A 17,994-nucleotide genomic window follows, 5' to 3' on the forward strand; every position below is an offset into this window, starting at 1 on the left:
AGTTTAAAGTAGGGTTAGGGTATAAAACAATGTTCTGAGCCTTAGCTCCCACAGAGCAGTGTGTTCAATCTATCATGTGAAAATGGAAATAGTATGGCACAACTGCAAATTTAAATCTAAACTGACAAGCAGGTCAATGACAGTAGGCTATTATTCAGAGAAGCAGCCAAGAGGAGCTGCACAGATACATAGCCCAACTGGGAGAAACTGACAACAAGAAAGCTGTGAATTGTGCAAGCTACAAATCTAGTATCTATGGAAGAACAATCATTGAAAGAAAGCCATGAGAAATCCTGTTTGGAGTGTGCCACAAATTATGTAGGATGCACGGTAACCATAATAAATGCTTTGGTTGGATGAGTCCAAAGTTGAACACTTTTGGCCTTTGTGCTAAGCACTGGTGGAAAACTAACACCGCAAATCACTCTGAATTCACCATTTAATTCTGTGAAGCAGGGTTGGAACAGAAATAAACTGTGGGGATGCGTTTTAGAGACAAGGAATCTTGTCAGACTTGAGAAGATGAATGGAAGTAATTCTAAGGCACAATATAGTTTTTAAGACGACTGGCAAGAAATAATTACTGTTGTTCAAAAGATGTTCTCCAGCCAATTGACTCTATCCCCTTAAGATATTTTGCAAAGAGAAATGAAATAAATATTCAGTAGATGCTTTTAGCTAGTAGAAAACCTGTCAAGATAAAGTAGATCAAGGAAAAAAGTATTGTTTGTTAGGTTTTCAATACAAATGATGTCAGGAAAAAAAGTGTGGATACATCTGCTTGACACCGTGGAGCTGAGAACCCAAGCAAATCTTGTATGAACATTATATATTTGGATTATTTTAGCAAAATGAACAAACCGCACTGTCCAGTCTATTTAAACTGAGTGGCATGTGAGCTATTGCACGCAATCCACGTCACAGCAGTGCCTCTGGTGAAAGTTGCTTTTCTCATGGTGTTTTTTTTTTTGTTTTTTGTTCCCAGCAGGAACAATGCAGACTCTGTTTTCTGTCTAATCCCTACACCTGGATTATCCCGCACAGAAGTCACACATTGCTAAATGAAACCAAGGAACAACTGTGCACGTTTTGATCTTATTAGCACTATATATAACAGTCATTGTACTTCATAACCTAATTTTGTTTTGAACATTCACTATTCCTGTTACAACACATTAGAATTTTTTTTCCATATCTCATCAGTTACTTAACAAGTAAATCAACAATTTCATCTGAAATGAAATGTCACTGGAAACAATAAAAATCAATTTTGCCAGTTGAATCTGAAAGTTTATGCTTCTCTCGTTTAATCAGTACGGTGAACTAGCAGAAGTTTTAGTTGTACATCATAAACATCATAAATCATTCCCACTTTCAGTTCTGTTTTTAAACTGTTCTCCAGACTGATTGCAGCTGTGTGACGGAAAGCATTTTTTACAGTCTTACCACACTGTTTTTAAGGTTGACAAAAGAAAAAAAAAATCATCACATGCACCATTGCAACAGTTTTGCCAGGCATTGTTTAGTGCAATACATATCCTTTTCACTAAATCCGGTTCTAGAGGGGGGCACAGGCTTCAAGTTATCCATCGGTGAAGGGATATTGACACAAAGGGATTTTTGTTCACGGTACGACATGATTGGCCAGGGGAAAGATTTACAAAGCGGTGCAGCTATCGTGACGTTAACCGGGCAGATAAATACCCCAAATCCACAGGGAGATCAGAGGCTTCCAGCTCAGGAGTGACCAGCAGTTCTCAAAACAGTTTGCACTTGTGTGTTATTGCAGCAGGAGCAAAACATGGTCAGCAGGTGAGTGTCTGATAACGGGAAATGCTGCATATCATAAAAAAGGGCAAGCTTGCGTTATATGCCTGATACTTTTTGTACTTTTTATATGGATGTATAGTGGATCTGCAACAGATGCTTATGTAAGGATTTAGAAACTGTCAAAACTTTCACATGCACTGCCACTTTTTCTTCCGAGAAATTTAATTCAGTTACTCGCTGTGCATCTTTGTGCCATAACTCTTCGATAACAGATTTGAACACCCAGCTGGTAGCTACAAGAAAATCTTTGAGACATGCGAGGAGCTTGCCGAACCTCTGCCAGCAACAGTCACCGGTTAGTTTGCGGGTTACACTCGAATATTGGTGTATTCGTTTTTAAGCCAACTGATTGAAAAATATGTCTTGTTTTAATTCTGCAGGTAGAATTCCTTCATTTCTGAAGGGAAGTCTTCTCCGCTTGGGACCCGGACTCTTTGAAGTCGGAGATGAACCTTTTTATCACCTCTTTGACGGGCAGGCCCTTATGCACAAATTCGACTTTAAGAATGGCCAGGTCACTTACTACAGGAAGTAAGGATTTGAGCCCAAAACATCAGCCTTATCATGTTCCACACATTTACAGTGTTCACAAAAAAATTACATTTAAAATAATATATGTAGTAATATACATCTTGATATGAGACAGGATTTTCCAACACCATAAAATTGTTGTCCCAAGAGATTACACGTTTTGTTTCTTTGTTATGCCAGATTTGAGTTATTCTGTATTTAAGAATGAGGACAATTTAGATTTAAAATAATTATTTTTGGATCTTTCAGGTTTGTCCGAACAGATGCATACGTCCGAGCCATCACAGAAAAACGTGTGGTTATCACCGAGTTTGGGACGTTTGCCTACCCAGATCCCTGCAAAAATATCTTCTCCAGGTTCTGTGCACAAGCACTTATTTCCTTTAGTCATCTCTAGAAGGAACGTTAAAGGGAAGTTATTGTTTTAGCATTTTTCCCATTGTGCGCTTTCACTTTTTGCCCTTTGCAGGTTTTTCTCCTATTTTAAAGGAGTTGAGGTGACAGACAACTGCCTGGTCAATGTTTACCCCATAGGAGAGGATTTCTACGCTGTGACGGAAACTAACTACATCACCAAAGTGAACACTGAGAACTTGGAGACCCTGAAGAAGGTATCTAAGTGTAGCAGTGGACCTTGAGGTGTAGAAGTTTGAAATTCAGAGTTTATCTAGATTACACTTTAAAAAAAGGTTCTTAAGTTGTCTGGAAAAGTTTTAAAATTGCTTTAAGTACTTTTCAGTTCTGGATAGGTTTAAAAAAGAAAGTGGGTTACGGAAAAATGTTTGTATTTCCAGGCTTTATTGCATATCCAATTGTGTAAAAGTTGCGCCCATTTTGTCCATCCATTGATCCATCTTTAACTTTGAAAAGGTATGGATGTTTCCTTTTAAAAATATTAAGGTGAGTCTTAAAAGCCATTTTTTTCCTATGCAGGTTGACATGTGCAACTACGTAAACATCAATGGAATCACAGCTCACCCCCACATTGAGAGCGATGGCACTGTATACAACATTGGAAACTGCATGGGAAAAGGTGCAACGCTGGCCTACAACATTGTGAGGATCCCTCCCACACAGAAAGGTTTGGACCAGTAGCATTTTAAACTAAAGAAAAATCCGATGAGAAATGGTTTAAAGCAGATTTTAGGGCTGAATGTAGTATCATCAAATGAAACAGGGAGATTGCTCAAGGTGACAGAGCTTGTCACGGTGAATCTGGTTTGCAAATCTGCTCTCTGGCTTCTTGGCTACTCATAGGGCAACCATGTTAGCCTCAAGGGAGGAGTTTAGACAATGATTAAGACTGACCACAGTATCGGACACGTCTTGCCTGCACTTGACAGACCCGGTCAACTTCCTGAGCCTAGCTTTTGGGGAGGCTTGCTCACTGCATCTGGTGGTGGAGCCTTGACTACTGAGGCTCTGTCAGGCTCGGGCTGAAAGAACATAAAGACAGTTTAGCTCGCCTAGCTCGGCTCTTCTCTGCATGGCTTATCTTCATGTGTTTTGACCGACCTAGAAATGCCTGGAACGAGGGAAACCCCTCCTGGGGGTGGCTTTAGCTCCTGGGCATGCTGATTTCCAGTGGCATGGTCAGATATTTGGGTCAAAAATTAACTATGTAACTGTTGATTTTACTATGCATGTTTAAAATGTGTAGATTTGTCAACTTTTCATATGTGATTTCAAGTACTCCGTGTCTCCAGGATGCCCGAGCAGCTGCATCCATCAATGCCTTTGTCAAGATTTAAAAAAAAAAATGTCAGGTGTATTTTACTGTGCTCAAAAGCAGTTACAGTTATCAGATCATCATGTCCACTTTCCTTTTTTAGATAAGTCGGACCCCATCGAGAAGTCCAAAGTGGTGGTGCAGTTTCCCAGTGCGGAGAGATTCAAGCCGTCTTATGTGCACAGGTGGCTGCACTTTGGGGAGGGGGGTTACTCTCATTTTTCTGGTGTTTGTCTGTTCTCAACACTGTTGTGTTAAATACAAGTTCTTGAACTGTACCTCCCTCCATCACAGCTTTGGCATGTCAGACAACTATTTTGTCTTCGTTGAGACTCCGGTGAAGATCAACCTGCTGAAGTTCCTCAGTGCCTGGAGCATCCGAGGTTCCAACTACATGGACTGCTTTGAATCTAATGAAAGCCAAGGAGTAAGACTTTAAAATGAACTAAAACATTGGCCTCTGCGTTACCCACCGTTCTATTGCCAAATGTCACATCTGTTTAAATGTAACCTTCCCAGACCCTTTTCCACGTTGCTAAGAAAGATCCTGGAGAGTACATTGACCTGAAGTTTAAAGGAGCGCCAATCGGCATGTTCCACCACATCAACACCTATGAGGACCAAGGATTCATTGTTGTTGACCTGTGCTCATGGAAAGGGTAATCATGTGCAATTTGCAATTTTTGATCAAACGGAAGGTCTCACAAATGTATTTGAGTAACATCTTTTGATGGCAAATGTGGAACCTTCAGACAGGCTACAGAAACAAAAACTATATGAAGATCCGAGGCTACAATTCACACAGATTCACCAAAATTGAATTGCTAAAATGTTGCCTGGTCTGATAAATCTCAATTTTGGCTCAAATTTCGGCTTCAGGTCCTACTGACACAATTTGGTGCAAACAAATTGGAAGCATTGATCTATCCTATCTCGTATAAATACTTAAGACTACTGGTGGTGTAATGGCATAGTGATAGTTTATCGATTAACTTTGAGTCAATTAGCACCAACTAAGCATCATTTAACAGATTTATTGTTGCTGACCATTCTTGAAAATGACAATAAACTCACTGTGCCATAATGGCCTCCACAGTCACCAAATCTTAAATCAATAGAACACCTTTGGGTTGTGGTGAAACAGGAGATTCACATCATGAATGTGCAGCTTACAAGTCAAAACCCGCCTGGGGATGGTTTCCAGTACATTGTTGATGACGTGTAGACTTAAAGCAGTTTCAAGAAAAATGTATTCTTTACAAATTGGGGTAAAACCTGGTACTAGCAGCTTGCTCTGAACAGTGGCCGTTGAGTGTAAATATATCTTTCCTCTAGATTTGAGTTTGTTTACAACTACCTGTGGCTGGCCAACCTGAGAGCCAACTGGGAGGAGGTAAAAAAGGCCGCCATGATGGCTCCCCAGCCAGAGGTGCGGAGATACGTCATCCCTCTGGACGTCCACAAGGTGCTCCACCAGAAAATCCCAAACTGCCTCCATTAAATAAAAGGTTAAGTGTTTATAGTTCTCTCAAACCATATTATGGACTTGCTGTTGTAGGAGGAGCAGGGGAAGAATCTGGTGAGTCTGCCATACACCACAGCCACAGCGGTGATGCATGCTGACGGAATGATCTGGCTGGAGCCGGAGGTGCTCTTCTCCGGACCTCGCCAAGGTAACAACACATGCTTTAATTTGGATACATGAATTTTGGATATATTCTAGTTTACCGTTTAACGCTTCTTTTTCCTGGGGGGCTTTAGCCTTTGAGTTTCCACAGATTAACTACCAAAGGTACGGAGGGAAGAATTACACATACGCCTATGGCCTGGGACTTAACCACTTCATACCAGACAGGGTAAACAATTAAAACTTTAGAGCGCAGAATGAGAAACCTAAAAGTTGCCCCCTATTGACTTTGTTTTTAAATGTATGTGTAGATCTGCAAGCTGAATGTGAAAACCAAGGAGACCTGGGTTTGGCAAGAGCCTGAATCTTATCCCTCAGAGCCCTTGTTTGTTCAGACTCCAGATGGGGTAGATGAAGATGATGGTAGGTCAACAGTATTAAAGTAAAATAAACTACTGTTAAAGCTATTACAACAAAATGCTAAGCAAAAGTGGTATGTGCTGTTGCCACAGGCGTCCTTCTTACCATCGTGGCAGCTCCTGGATCCCAGAGGCCAGCATATATGCTCATTCTAAATGCCAAGGATCTGTCAGAGATCGCGAGGGCAGAAGTGGAGTGCTCCATTCCCGTCACCTTTCACGGGATGTACAAACAGTGATGATCTTGTCCAGTTGTATGAAATGCTGCTCGGAATCACAACAATGAAAAAAATATTCTGTCTTCTTTTAGATCGAGTACAGCTTGTTATGGAAGCCATGTTATTATGAATTTGAAGACATGTATTAGGAAAAACAGCTAGCCGTTTCAGGACAAATTAAAAACATGCACCCATTTAAGTGAAGAACATTCTGGTGTTTAATTTCTATGCATCTAATACAAAAGCAAATGTAATGCTTCAGACACGCTGAAAAACATTGTATGAGCATTGTTACTTGGTATCAATGTGACAGTGTTGCAGCAATGTCCCAATTATAAGGTTCCTTAATCTCATAATGCTTTATGCAGATGCTCTGTCTGCACTGATATAAATTCACTCACCTCACATGAAGAATGCTTGAAGTGGCTCGAACGGCAGGGCAGTCCAACCTATTTTCAGAAAAATTCATCCAGCCCCTAAATGTGTCAACACACGTGGCAAGATAGGAGTGTGAAAGCAGCTTTAATATAATCATTTTCCTTTCAAACAATGCAATAACATATCTGTGAATCCCCATATTCCTCACTGGGACAATGTTTTTTTTTTTTGTTTTTTTTTCATTGGAAATCAGCGTTTCAGTCCAAACATTTCTCCTGTACGAGGACGCTTAAACTAAACATAACACATCCTTCATCTTAAATTCTTGACAGAGATTTAACGAAACCACATAAACACTGCTTATTGGTCTCATTCGATGCTTGTTCCAATGTGTTGCCTGAATCTGATCTGAAAAGTAAAGGCATGCAGATCTTGCAACCCTGCACAGCCAATTAACTGAGTATTTAATATGAACAAAGACATGTTGCAAATAACATTATTTTCAAGCACATTACTGGAAATACTAAGACTTGCATGCAGTGTTGTGCATTATGGTGTTGGGACAGTGACAGAATTTTCACACGTTTGACCTCGTTGATCATGAGCTTGGATTATAAATACAGTATATTGATCTAGAAGGGATTTTATCTGAAACTGCTGGCTCGACACAAAAAGTTTTAAATAATGCATCGGAAGTTCAGAAGTCACACTCTTGTGTTACATCACCTCTCTGGATGTGGGCCTTTTCCTTATCAATTTATGACAAACTGAGAACATATAAAGGTCCTGGATCAATTTCAACTTTTATATTTGCATTTGGCTGCTGTCCAAGAACACTCTCGGATGTAATTAGATAGAAAGCAGTGAGTTCAGAGAGAAGCCAAATCAATGCGAAATATATAAAAGGAAGGAATGCATGAGCGCAACAAGAACAAATATAACAGCAAAAAGGGGGAAAAAAAAGAACAAAATGCAAAAAAAAAAATTTCTTAGAGTACAAAGAGCAAACAATGGACGGCTGTTACATACATCTCTGTCCCATTTGACGAGATGCCTTTCTAATTATAGAGAGTATAGATTTTATCATTCATAAAAGCTCAAACCAAGATAAACCTGTTCCACAATGCAAAACAAAAATATGGAGAAGAGGAATATCTCATAATTGGTTGGAGGGAGCTGACATGGACCTGCAAGGATGTAAGCAGGGATGGGAATCTCATTTCCAGCTGCTATTTCATGGCAAAACATTATCATCTATCAATATTCAACCTTTCTCCCAAGTGTTTGTGGGAGAAAGGTTTTATTGTTGGATGAAGAGGCGGTGTCAAAGCTTTCAATCTTAGGAAAGCAGTTCCGCCTGGGAAGCATGGCGGTGGAAGCATTACAATGTGGGACTGTGCTTGCTGCCAATTGGTCCTGGTGTATTGCACAAAATAGAGGACTAGCTTCAAATTCTACAGTTTCATCTCAAATTAACAGCTGAAGCTAGGACACAATTTAACGTTCCAGCTGGACAATGAAATCAAACTTGTTTAAAATGGATAAAGTTAGGCAAAAATGATTTGGGACCATCAAAAACATACATAATGTGTGTCCATGCCAAGAAACCAATGTGAGTACATTATCATTTCTGATAAAAATTGTCAATTATCCAGTGACAGTCATAGCAAAGGGTTGTTGAAGGCTACAAAAGCATGTTGTCGAGTAGCAAGTTGCTAAGGGACATTTAAACAAATATAGTGAATTGGTTTGTGTGGTAATTCAGGTCTTTTAATAATAAAAATAGAGTTGCCTTATCAGTTCAACAGTTGCATCACCAAGGCATAGAAACGTAAGATTTATAGCCATGATGAGCACAGATTAACTTCTAGTATGTACTGTATATTTTCTTCCTGCAATTTTTTAGTAAGTCTAAAAATTTTACACAAACACAAAATTGCACAAATCATGGCTCGTTTTTTCATTTCTGATCAGACCCATTGAAAGGTGATGTCTACTGTGTAATGTACTCATACGAAAAACAAAGTATACAACAAAATATGTGAGAATTTGCAAAACCAATCCTCTTTGTATATTTCACAGAAAAAAACTCCACCATGGATGTTAACAGCAAAAACACAGAAAAGGGAGGGATTACAACTCCAAACTGGTGCTTGCTCCCTTGCTGAAATGGTGCAACACAGAATCCCTGATTATGTAGTCACGCTTTTCACCCCGCTGCCAGATTTCAGGATTGCATTAATGAAAAGGCTCAACTATTTAGCATTTGTGCATTGTGCAGCATTCCAAAAATCAGCCTCCCTGAGCAGGAATTTGTCCAACTGGATTTTTGTGTGTGTGTAATATTTTAAAAAGAAATGGGTGTGGGTACTTTCAGAAAAAACAACAACACCACAAACAGTTCTTCTCCAATTTATTGTGTACACAAGGACTTAACCTTCCAAAGGGATAGAAATAAAACGATTACAAGAAATTCAAATGTTCAGGATAAACCAAAAAACACTGAAAGTGGGAGGAAATCATTGTGTCTCAGATTTTCCTCCAACACCATAAAATAAGACTCAACGCTGGGACAGAGGTTGCCACTGTATAACAAAAAAAAAAAAAAACAGTGTAAAAAGCTAGCAAGGAAATGCACTAAATGTGCAGTGGATTTAACACAAGTGTGAAATAAAAACAGTTAACTGAACAAGACAAAAACAATCACGTATCGCTACAAATCAAAGTAAAGAATCGATGGTAACTAATGCTACGGTGACTTAGAATAAAATAAATATCTGTGGTGAATAAATGAATCTAGCCTCCTATTTTAAACACAGGAAAAGTTAAACGTTTTTTGCTGATTTGTAGAGATGCACCCATCAATCAGCCAATATTCCCTTGATCAGTGATTGGCAGCTCAAGTACTGAAGCATTTTCTCCCCCATCTAAATGCTTCAAAACTAAGACTCCCACCATTTCCTGTCAATAAAAGCATCAATCAACAGCACGTACTTTGATGCACTTTTTTTTTTGCCCAAGTTTAATAAAAAAAAATCAAATAAAGTTTAAGCACATATGCTTATCATAGCATAAATTAGGATTACATTGCAATTCTTTCATTTTCTGCTTGATTCAAAATTACTATCAAAAAACAGAAAAAAAAATGTCCTCTTATGTTACAAGCCATGAAAAAAAACAAAACAAAAAAAGATTAAATGGAAGTCTGTATTGAGCGGAAATGGCTGATCAGTGCATCTCTTCTAAACTGGCTAGTTTCTAGCAAAAGACTGACAGCACAAGAAGAGACTCAAAATAATAACAACAAAGAAAAAAATCAAGATGAAGAATATGAACCAAAACCAAAAAAAGAAAGAAAAAGTCATACTAAGCATCTTGCTGATGGGTGGATGTTGCCGTTTTTACACTTGAGATAATATATTTTGGATTTTCATTCGTTTGATACCAATGCATCCACGTGTCTGCAGTACATGCATGACCTCATTGTTCTTTCAGGAAACTCCTGATCTGAAAGTGTCAAACTATTCCCTTCACCCCAAGCAAGCCTCTGTCCCTTCTCTTAGAAGAAAAAAAAACAAAAACAACTAAAAATGCAAAAACAAAACAAGATGTTCACACTGCAGAATCATCGATTTTATGAAATGCATATTCAGGCTTACTCACTACTGACAGTAGGGAAATATCTTTTATCCGCTATACAACTCCTGCATCTCAGGAGATTAAAAAGAAAGAAGTTTTGATAGTGCAAGGTTACAAGGTAAATATATTATTATATTGTTTTAGATAATGTCCTATAAGTAAAGTGCAAATCTCTGATCGGATGAAAGGTGTGTGTGTGCAAGCATTTCTAATGTTTGACTGACTCCTCCCTGCCGCCCATGCACAGATCAGCCCTCGACAGAAAACCTGCACACAATCCGGTGCAACATTCATGTAACAAATATGCGGTCCGTATTTTTGAGTGATTTCTGTTGTACTTCTGTATATCTTTTGTAATCTGGACTCCATCTTTAACACCACAAGTGTAAGTTTTAGCATTTGCATACCACAGAAAGAAAGGGTCATTTTAAGCTTGAGTACGTTAAGGGAATCAGTGTTGCAGTAACATATTCCATTTGTCTAGCTCAACAGTCAACCGTCTGATAAACTATGTGTTCATTTGAATCCATTCTCTTGATCACGTGGTGATAACGTTATGGTGAAGCGAGACCAGCTCAGGTGAAAATCTAACGCACAGTTCACACAGACACACACGCAGCATCGCGAATCCGACGTGCTCTTCAACCTGCTGCAACACACGACACAGCCTGGGCAAAAACGAACACGCAGAAGAAGCACAACCATGCACGGGAACCGCCTCTGACTGACTCGTCACTGATGTTTTAAGACCCGCTTAAATCAGCATCAGACCTCGGAGGAATGAAAGGCCAACGTTGGGAGAATAAATTCTGAAATTTCCAAAGTGCAAGGTAACCCGGACGCGTCTCTGAACTCCTCTCTCTCACTCGACAAGAGGGCAGCTGTTTAGGTTCGGGGGGGGTCTGCCGCAGGGGCCGGGGCGTGATCTAAGCGTCTGGGGAGAAATCGGTCGGTCCGTAGGTGGAGAGCAGGGCGGCATCCACGGGCTCCATGCACGACGGGCAGGTGAAGGATCTCATCAGCCAGTCGTCTATACAGTCCATGTGATAGATGTGCATACAGGGCAAAAACCGGATGGGATCGCCGTAAACAAAGTCCAGCATACAGATCACACATCTGAAAAGGAATCAAATAAAAAGCATGAAGTCAAACCTTTTAATACCACGTCATGATCATTAAATTTAAATTACGTTTTTTTTTTGTGGTCCTAAAGGGGGCGTGAAATGTGGATGGTGAGGGAGAATCCTCATAATGCATCTCACAATCAAACAAAAAAACAAAACTAAAAAAGGCCATTTATCAAGGCACTGTTTAGGTTGGAGGACCATCTTACCATCTATACCATCTTACTTCCTCTGAAGCTGATCCGTCAACTTCATTCGAAAAATACAAAGCTAGTGATGCACAGATTGATCAGCCAGTAACTAAAAATCCACTCATTGTGACTCAATTTGTTTTGGCTGGTGATCTGAAGGTAGAATAAAAAAAAAAAAAAAATCCTCTTCATTAATTCATCAAAGCTGGAAGCTCCCTTTCTTTGTCTGTAAACACATCAACATCAGCTTTGATGAACACACGGAGATAATGTTTTAACCCTTTTAGTTTCTGTTGGATTAAAAAATATATATTTCTATGAAAGAAATTGGGACACTTTTTTTGATGGTCAAGATTTCTTACATTTAATCTTTAACATAAACAAGGATGCCATAAATGAGTTTGCATAGTGCCTTCCACAACTGTTGAGAACTTTTCACGTATCGCCACTTTTACAACTCAAAACTTCAGGGAATTTTCTTGAGATTTTACATGACAGAATCAATCACAAAGCAGATGTATGATTGTGAAGTGGAAGGAAAATTATTTTTGCTTTTTTTTTTTTAAATGTGACATGCATTTCTATGTAGCCCCACTGAGTCAGTACTTTGCAGAACCAACTTTTGCTACGTTTACAGCAAATATTTGAGGGTCTATCTGGAAATACGTCAACTGAAAATTTTCCCCGCTTTACTTTGTAAAACAGGTGAAGCTTAGTCAGACTGGTTAGAGAGCATCTGGTAAAATCATTTCTTAATTGGATTTAGTTCTGGGCCTTGACGTGGCCGCTCTAACACAGGGCTATTCTTCAATCTAAACTCCTGTAGCTCTAACTATACAATTAGGAGCGCTTACCTACTAGAAGGTGAACCTCTTTCCAAGTCTCCAGTCTTTTACAGCCTCTAGCAGGTTGTCTTCCAGGACTGCTCTGAATTTGGCTCCATCCCTCTTCCCATCCACCCTGATCATCTTTCCTATGGAATAAACCTGTACCGAGGCACGATCCTGCTTGCGTTTCAGGGGCGACGGCTTCTGGGTGATGTTAGTCTTGGTATTTTCATGCCTCATAGTGTTTGGCATGTAGACATAATGTTCTGATTTTCATCTTTATTCTTGTTCTACATGTTTACCGTGTCCTTTTCATGGCTTCGGGGAAAAGGGCTAATGGGACTTAGTGAGGCTTTCTTTCAACAATGTGGGGAACGCAACACGTTCTCTTGACTCTATCTGACCTGGTAAGTGAACCTCTGTAGCTCCTGCAGAGTTACCAGGGGCTTATTAGTTGCTTTTCTAATTAATGTTCTCCTCCTCTTCTCTGTAAGTTTTGCGGACTGCCATTTCTTGGTAGATCTGCGGTTGAACCATACTCTATCGATTTTCAAGTAAAGATTTGTTCTTTTAGAGGCCCAGAGCTTGGGCTATTCTTGTGGCTAACCTAACCCTGCTTTAAACTTCTCCACAACTTTATCCCTGACCCGTCTACCAAGTTAATTGGTCTTCATGATGCAGTTTGTTCACCAATCTTCTTTGAACAACCCTTAAGGCCTGTAAAGAACAAATGGACCCAGTTGGGTTAGGAACGAGATCCGATTTCAAAACTCTGCCAAGTCTGTGTGCAAGTTATAATGACCCCGCCTGAATAAGGGAGCAGTTGAAAGTGCTCTCCAGTGAGATTAAATAGGTTGTATATTTACTAATTAGCGGATATCTAAAGACAATTAGTTGCACTAACTTTTATTTAGGGGTATCACAGTACTAATGGGCTTTTTATTGGTAAGAGTATTTAGAAAACAGTGCAAAATTTTCTTTCCACTTCACAGCTGCTTGTGCTACTTTGTGCAGATCTAACCTATAGAAATGCAGTTAAATACATTGATGTTTGTGGTTGTAACCCATGTGAAAAATGTCTAGGCGTAATAAAAACTTTAGTAAGTAACTATGTGTTTTTGCCCTTCAAATGGATATCTGAAGAGCTTAAAATCGGAATTGGGAAGTTGGGTCTCAGATAAAACTGGACATGGGCTTTAGCTGGTAAAAGCCTAATCAACCGATCCCTAATTAACACTGAATGTAAAGGGAGTGAACAAAGAGATATTTACTTCTGCAGAACACTTTCCTTTCACTTGGCTGAAAAAAATAATCATACAATGACTTTGTTATATCCCCCTTTTGCTTTAGATAAATAAAAAAAAAAAAAAAAAATCAATAAGCAACATACCAGAGGGGTGGTGTTTATTTTTACATCAGATTCTAATAATTATTGAACCTGGAATTAATTTGAAAAGAAACAAAGCTACAGCCTAATTTATATTGACTTAAACATTCTGTGTGCATAACGGCAAACTAATTCATCAGAGGTGTCAAGTAACTGAGTACAAATACTTTGCTACCGTACTTAAGTTGAAATTTTGGTTATTTATACTTGAGTGGAGTAATTCTTTTTTAGCCTACTTTTTACTTCTACTCTTTATATTTTGAAAATAGTCTCATTGCTTCTATCTTATTTCAGCTTGATTTCATTCCGGCGTGCCAATAAAAAACAAAAAATATTCAGTTGTTTGCCAAACGGCCCAACAAAAACTTAAGAAGAAGAAAACAAAAACGTACAAGAAGAACATTGCATGTTTAGGATTGTTATTTTCATTTTTTTAATTAACCACTAAGATTAATAATTCATTTGGACGACAATGTCCACTGAGTACAGACAACCATACAAGGGTAATTGTTATAAGAGGGTAATGCACGTTTCATGCCCAGTTTTGTTATCTTACATCTGTTGCTGGCGTCAATTCCTGTAGCTACGCTCGGATGTTCATTTAGATTCCCAATAATAAGTAAAAGGTTATTGATGTGTCTCTGAATTTTTACTTTTTGGAAAAATACATTTGATTTTCTTCTCCAAGGAGTCCATGTTGACACTCTGCATTGCTATATTTGCATTGTACAAAATGGTTTGTTTTCAAATGTAGGTGACGAAGCCAATTTCAAGGGGGGGGGGGGGGGGGGGGTCTTTACTTCTACTTAAATACTTTGAGTAGTTTTATATCTGGTACTTTTATACCTTTACACAAGTAAAAGTTTGAGTTGATACTTCTACTTCTTCAGAAGTATTTTTAAACCCTAGTATCTACACATTTACTTGAGTAGTGGATGGGAATACTTTTGTTATTTATAGGAGAGCAGGTCACGTATCCAAAATCTGTGCACTTCACCACCATCATCTTTAAAATAAAAAAAGGTCTGAAAAAAACCCAACACATTTTGTTTTTTCATTGCAACAACAAAAAAAATAAGCCCTATATAGCGTTTCCAGTGAGATCCCCCCTTCTCCAAACAAATGCTTACTCTCTGATCTTCTTCTCTGAACCGTCTGGCCCTCCATCATAGACGCCCTTAGGGAGGTGCTGGATGAGGCCGATGCGCTGAGCTATGCGGATCTGCTCCTCCTCCGTCAGCTGGGTGGCCAGACGGGCCTGGCTGGGTGTCGGGTGGTACATGGGCATGTGAGCCTGCTCCTGGCGGCAGACAAAGAAACAAAAACACACATCCACCTTTGTCAACACCTAATCTGGTCCGACGGGTCCGACGGAGAGGACAGACAGGGGGAAAAAAAACAAGAGCTGCTGCAGACAGTAATATTTGATTTTTACCCAGCAGCGATCATAATAACGGGGAAAGATACATTTGGCCCATTTAAATGCCAGTTTGAATAAAGGGAAGTCAAATGAGGCCACAGACCTGCCACTATAAACACGCCATGTTTGCATAATTACCAAACAACCACTACTATAACCATTATTTATCATCTGCTAGCTAACATTCCTCCTTGTGTTTTTTATTTTATTTTATTTTTAACTCAGGTTAATGAAGGAGCAAGTGAGCGTCGGAAGACCCTCACCTGGTACGGAGGAGGCGGCTCCAGGTCGGGATCCGTCCCGTCGCCGAAACTCGCCCTGTCGGACTGGGACTCATGAAGCAGGGAGATGTCGTCGGATGTTGGGGACTTCAGGCAGTTGCCCATATTTCCGTGTCTCCAGTCCTTATCAGGGCCGACGTTACAAAAAAAAAAAAAAAACAATCCCGACCGGGCTGCTAAAGTTGCTCTGGGTCGGCTAATATTAAGTTAAGTGTTCCGTCCCAGGAATTGTTACCTGCTCAGGTTTATTAAAAAAAAAAAAAACACCTTTACATTCCTGTCAGGGTTATACAACTCCTGTACACATGTTAAATGCCAACAGTAAAAAAAATAAAACAAAAATAACCACAAGCTAGCTTCGTTTCATGATTGCACTGAGCTAAGAAACAAAACAAAGAACTCTCCTTGATGAGGATGACAGCGGCTAGCACTCCAGATAGCGACTCTTTTTGCCCGATTTCCTCAATACGTGACGCCCATTCCCTTTAAAGACTCGCTATTTACACAAGGCCTATAGCTCAGTAGCAACTCTGGAAGTCCCACTGAGCTGCCTGGGTGGCAGACTCAAAAACCACTCACGCCTTTCAACTTCGTGAGTGACATTAAACAAATTGTTTCCTTGCTAGCCGTTTCTTCTCTAGCCGTTTCTTCTTCGTTTACGTATTACAGACCAGGAAGCGAAACAGCGCCGCCCAGTGTCCTGGAGTGGAACACCAGCCCCTTAAAAATGTCCACAAGTAATTTACAACTATGGCGTTTTAAAGATGGGAATAGAGCGATGCAATGACCTATTTTTTTTATTGTAAGTTTTCTCTTTTTACGTCAGGGTCCTTTTTTTACTAGAATCCTCGAAGAGCAGCTCTTGGCTGACTTCTTAAAATCATTCTTGTATGTTTTTTGTGCATATGTTGATAACAGTTTAAAACAGGGTTAAGCAGCTATTCTTGCACATGCACCTACTGTGTCAGATATATGTCTTACCTTGTATGATTTATGTGTATGTCTTACAACTTGAGGAAAAAACAGACTTGCTAACTGTTAGTGATCAGGCTAGGTACTGCTAGCAAAACAGAATAATAAATAATGGATTTCTCTGTATTTTGTCCTTTCAAACACCATGGCAGCATGCTCACTAAAGATGGTTGTATAGAACTGTGTGTCTGTGTGCTTGTGTGTATGTAATGATTTAATGACATTCATATCATCGGGATTGCATAAAAAAAGAGAAAGAATGTTTGTTGTTCTCCTCACCATGGCTATCAGCTTGTGTTATTATGTAAGGCAGCCATATTGTGAGAATCTTTTTTTAATGTTGACACTTCCCCAAGTCTGTTGTTAGGGGCTATTTCTTTTGATTTTTGCCATTTTCAGATTGTTTGAGTTAAAATAAAACACACAATTAAATCACATTTTAATTCCATACTTTGATTTTTTTTAAGTCATAACACTGGAAAGGTCCAATTCCTGTTGTAATCCTATTTTAAACTGTCTGACACCATGGTGATTGTTGGAAAACATTATTTACTGAGGTTAGACTTGTTGTGAAAAGTTTTAAGAAAACCTGAAAATTACTGAATGATCAGTGGTAGCGTCAAATATGCTTATGACCCAGGGAAACTTTACATGTTGACAGTGATGCATATTATTAACACCCAACCTATTGGTGTGTCATAATAAAATCAAAACATTCTTGGCTTTTGAGATCCGAAATGTTCTCTTTGAACAATTTTTAAATTGAATATAGCCTACAGTCCATTTGTGATCTTAAATTTGACTCTAAACAGAACAGGCTTTATTGTATTAAACAAAACAAAATAGGCACATTTGCACTAATACACCCTATGTTTATATATAAAAAGAATTGGTTGTGCACTCACATAGATGTAGATATTGTTTGTTTTGTCTTTTTATTTCCTCTAAAGTTTATATATTTATACTTAATGTCTGTGCACATGTGAACAAAAGTAAAATGTTTGTTTGCACAATTGTGGTCCATAAAGTTGATTCTTCTTCTTCTTCTTCTTCCTTACTATCATTTAAGTACAGCACTATAGCACTGTCATTCAAGTATATCACAATCCTTTTCTCCCTTAATTTAAACCAGAAGTATTAGTGTGTGCAACATTTAGTAATTGTATGCCACTAATTGTATCTCTTTCTATAGTTATCACTTTATCTACACTCTATGTCTAGAGACTTTTACCCAGAACTTAAGAAGTGGTCTTCCTTCTAAGTACCTTATTGTTAGTTATTTTTATTATTAATTGCATTGTTATATCCTCATTAGTAAATAAAAGATTATGCTAAATGCATAGACACAATGAGCAAACTAAAGCCTCTCAATCTGAGCTGTTACTTGACTTAATAAAGAGGGAAAAATGACAAGAGATGAC

General features: G+C 38.9%; 2 protein-coding genes across 3 annotated transcripts; one reads left to right on the forward strand and one right to left on the reverse strand.

Annotated features, from left to right (window-relative positions):
• Positions 1-1,700: 1,700 nt before the first annotated feature.
• rpe65a (retinoid isomerohydrolase RPE65 a) lies at positions 1,701-6,558 on the forward strand. The gene is made up of 14 exons (XM_012875851.3): positions 1,701-1,812; positions 2,043-2,125; positions 2,211-2,361; positions 2,611-2,718; positions 2,831-2,972; positions 3,295-3,442; positions 4,194-4,275; positions 4,385-4,517; positions 4,610-4,749; positions 5,426-5,555; positions 5,649-5,763; positions 5,852-5,946; positions 6,029-6,140; positions 6,230-6,558. Exons 1-14 carry the CDS (start codon positions 1,802-1,804, stop codon positions 6,373-6,375), a joined length of 1,596 nt encoding a protein of 531 aa, XP_012731305.1. The 5' UTR covers positions 1,701-1,801; the 3' UTR covers positions 6,376-6,558.
• A 2,570-nt stretch (positions 6,559-9,128) lies between these two features.
• Positions 9,129-16,273, reverse strand: LOC105935504 (RING finger protein 11). 2 transcript variants are annotated; one of them, XM_012875937.3, is made up of 3 exons: positions 15,584-16,273; positions 15,031-15,194; positions 9,129-11,487 (listed from the first exon to the last, which is right to left on the reverse strand). In XM_012875937.3, exons 1-3 carry the CDS (start codon positions 15,704-15,706, stop codon positions 11,298-11,300), a joined length of 477 nt encoding a protein of 158 aa, XP_012731391.1. In that variant the 5' UTR covers positions 15,707-16,273; the 3' UTR covers positions 9,129-11,297. The 2 variants fall into 2 exon arrangements, with proteins under 2 accessions (XP_012731391.1, XP_012731381.1); XM_012875927.3 differs by having other exon boundaries at positions 15,031-15,200; positions 15,584-16,271.
• Positions 16,274-17,994: the final 1,721 nt, after the last annotated feature.

This window comes from Fundulus heteroclitus, chromosome 6 (genome assembly GCF_011125445.2).
Source record: "Fundulus heteroclitus isolate FHET01 chromosome 6, MU-UCD_Fhet_4.1, whole genome shotgun sequence".
NCBI lineage: Eukaryota > Metazoa > Chordata > Actinopteri > Cyprinodontiformes > Fundulidae > Fundulus > Fundulus heteroclitus.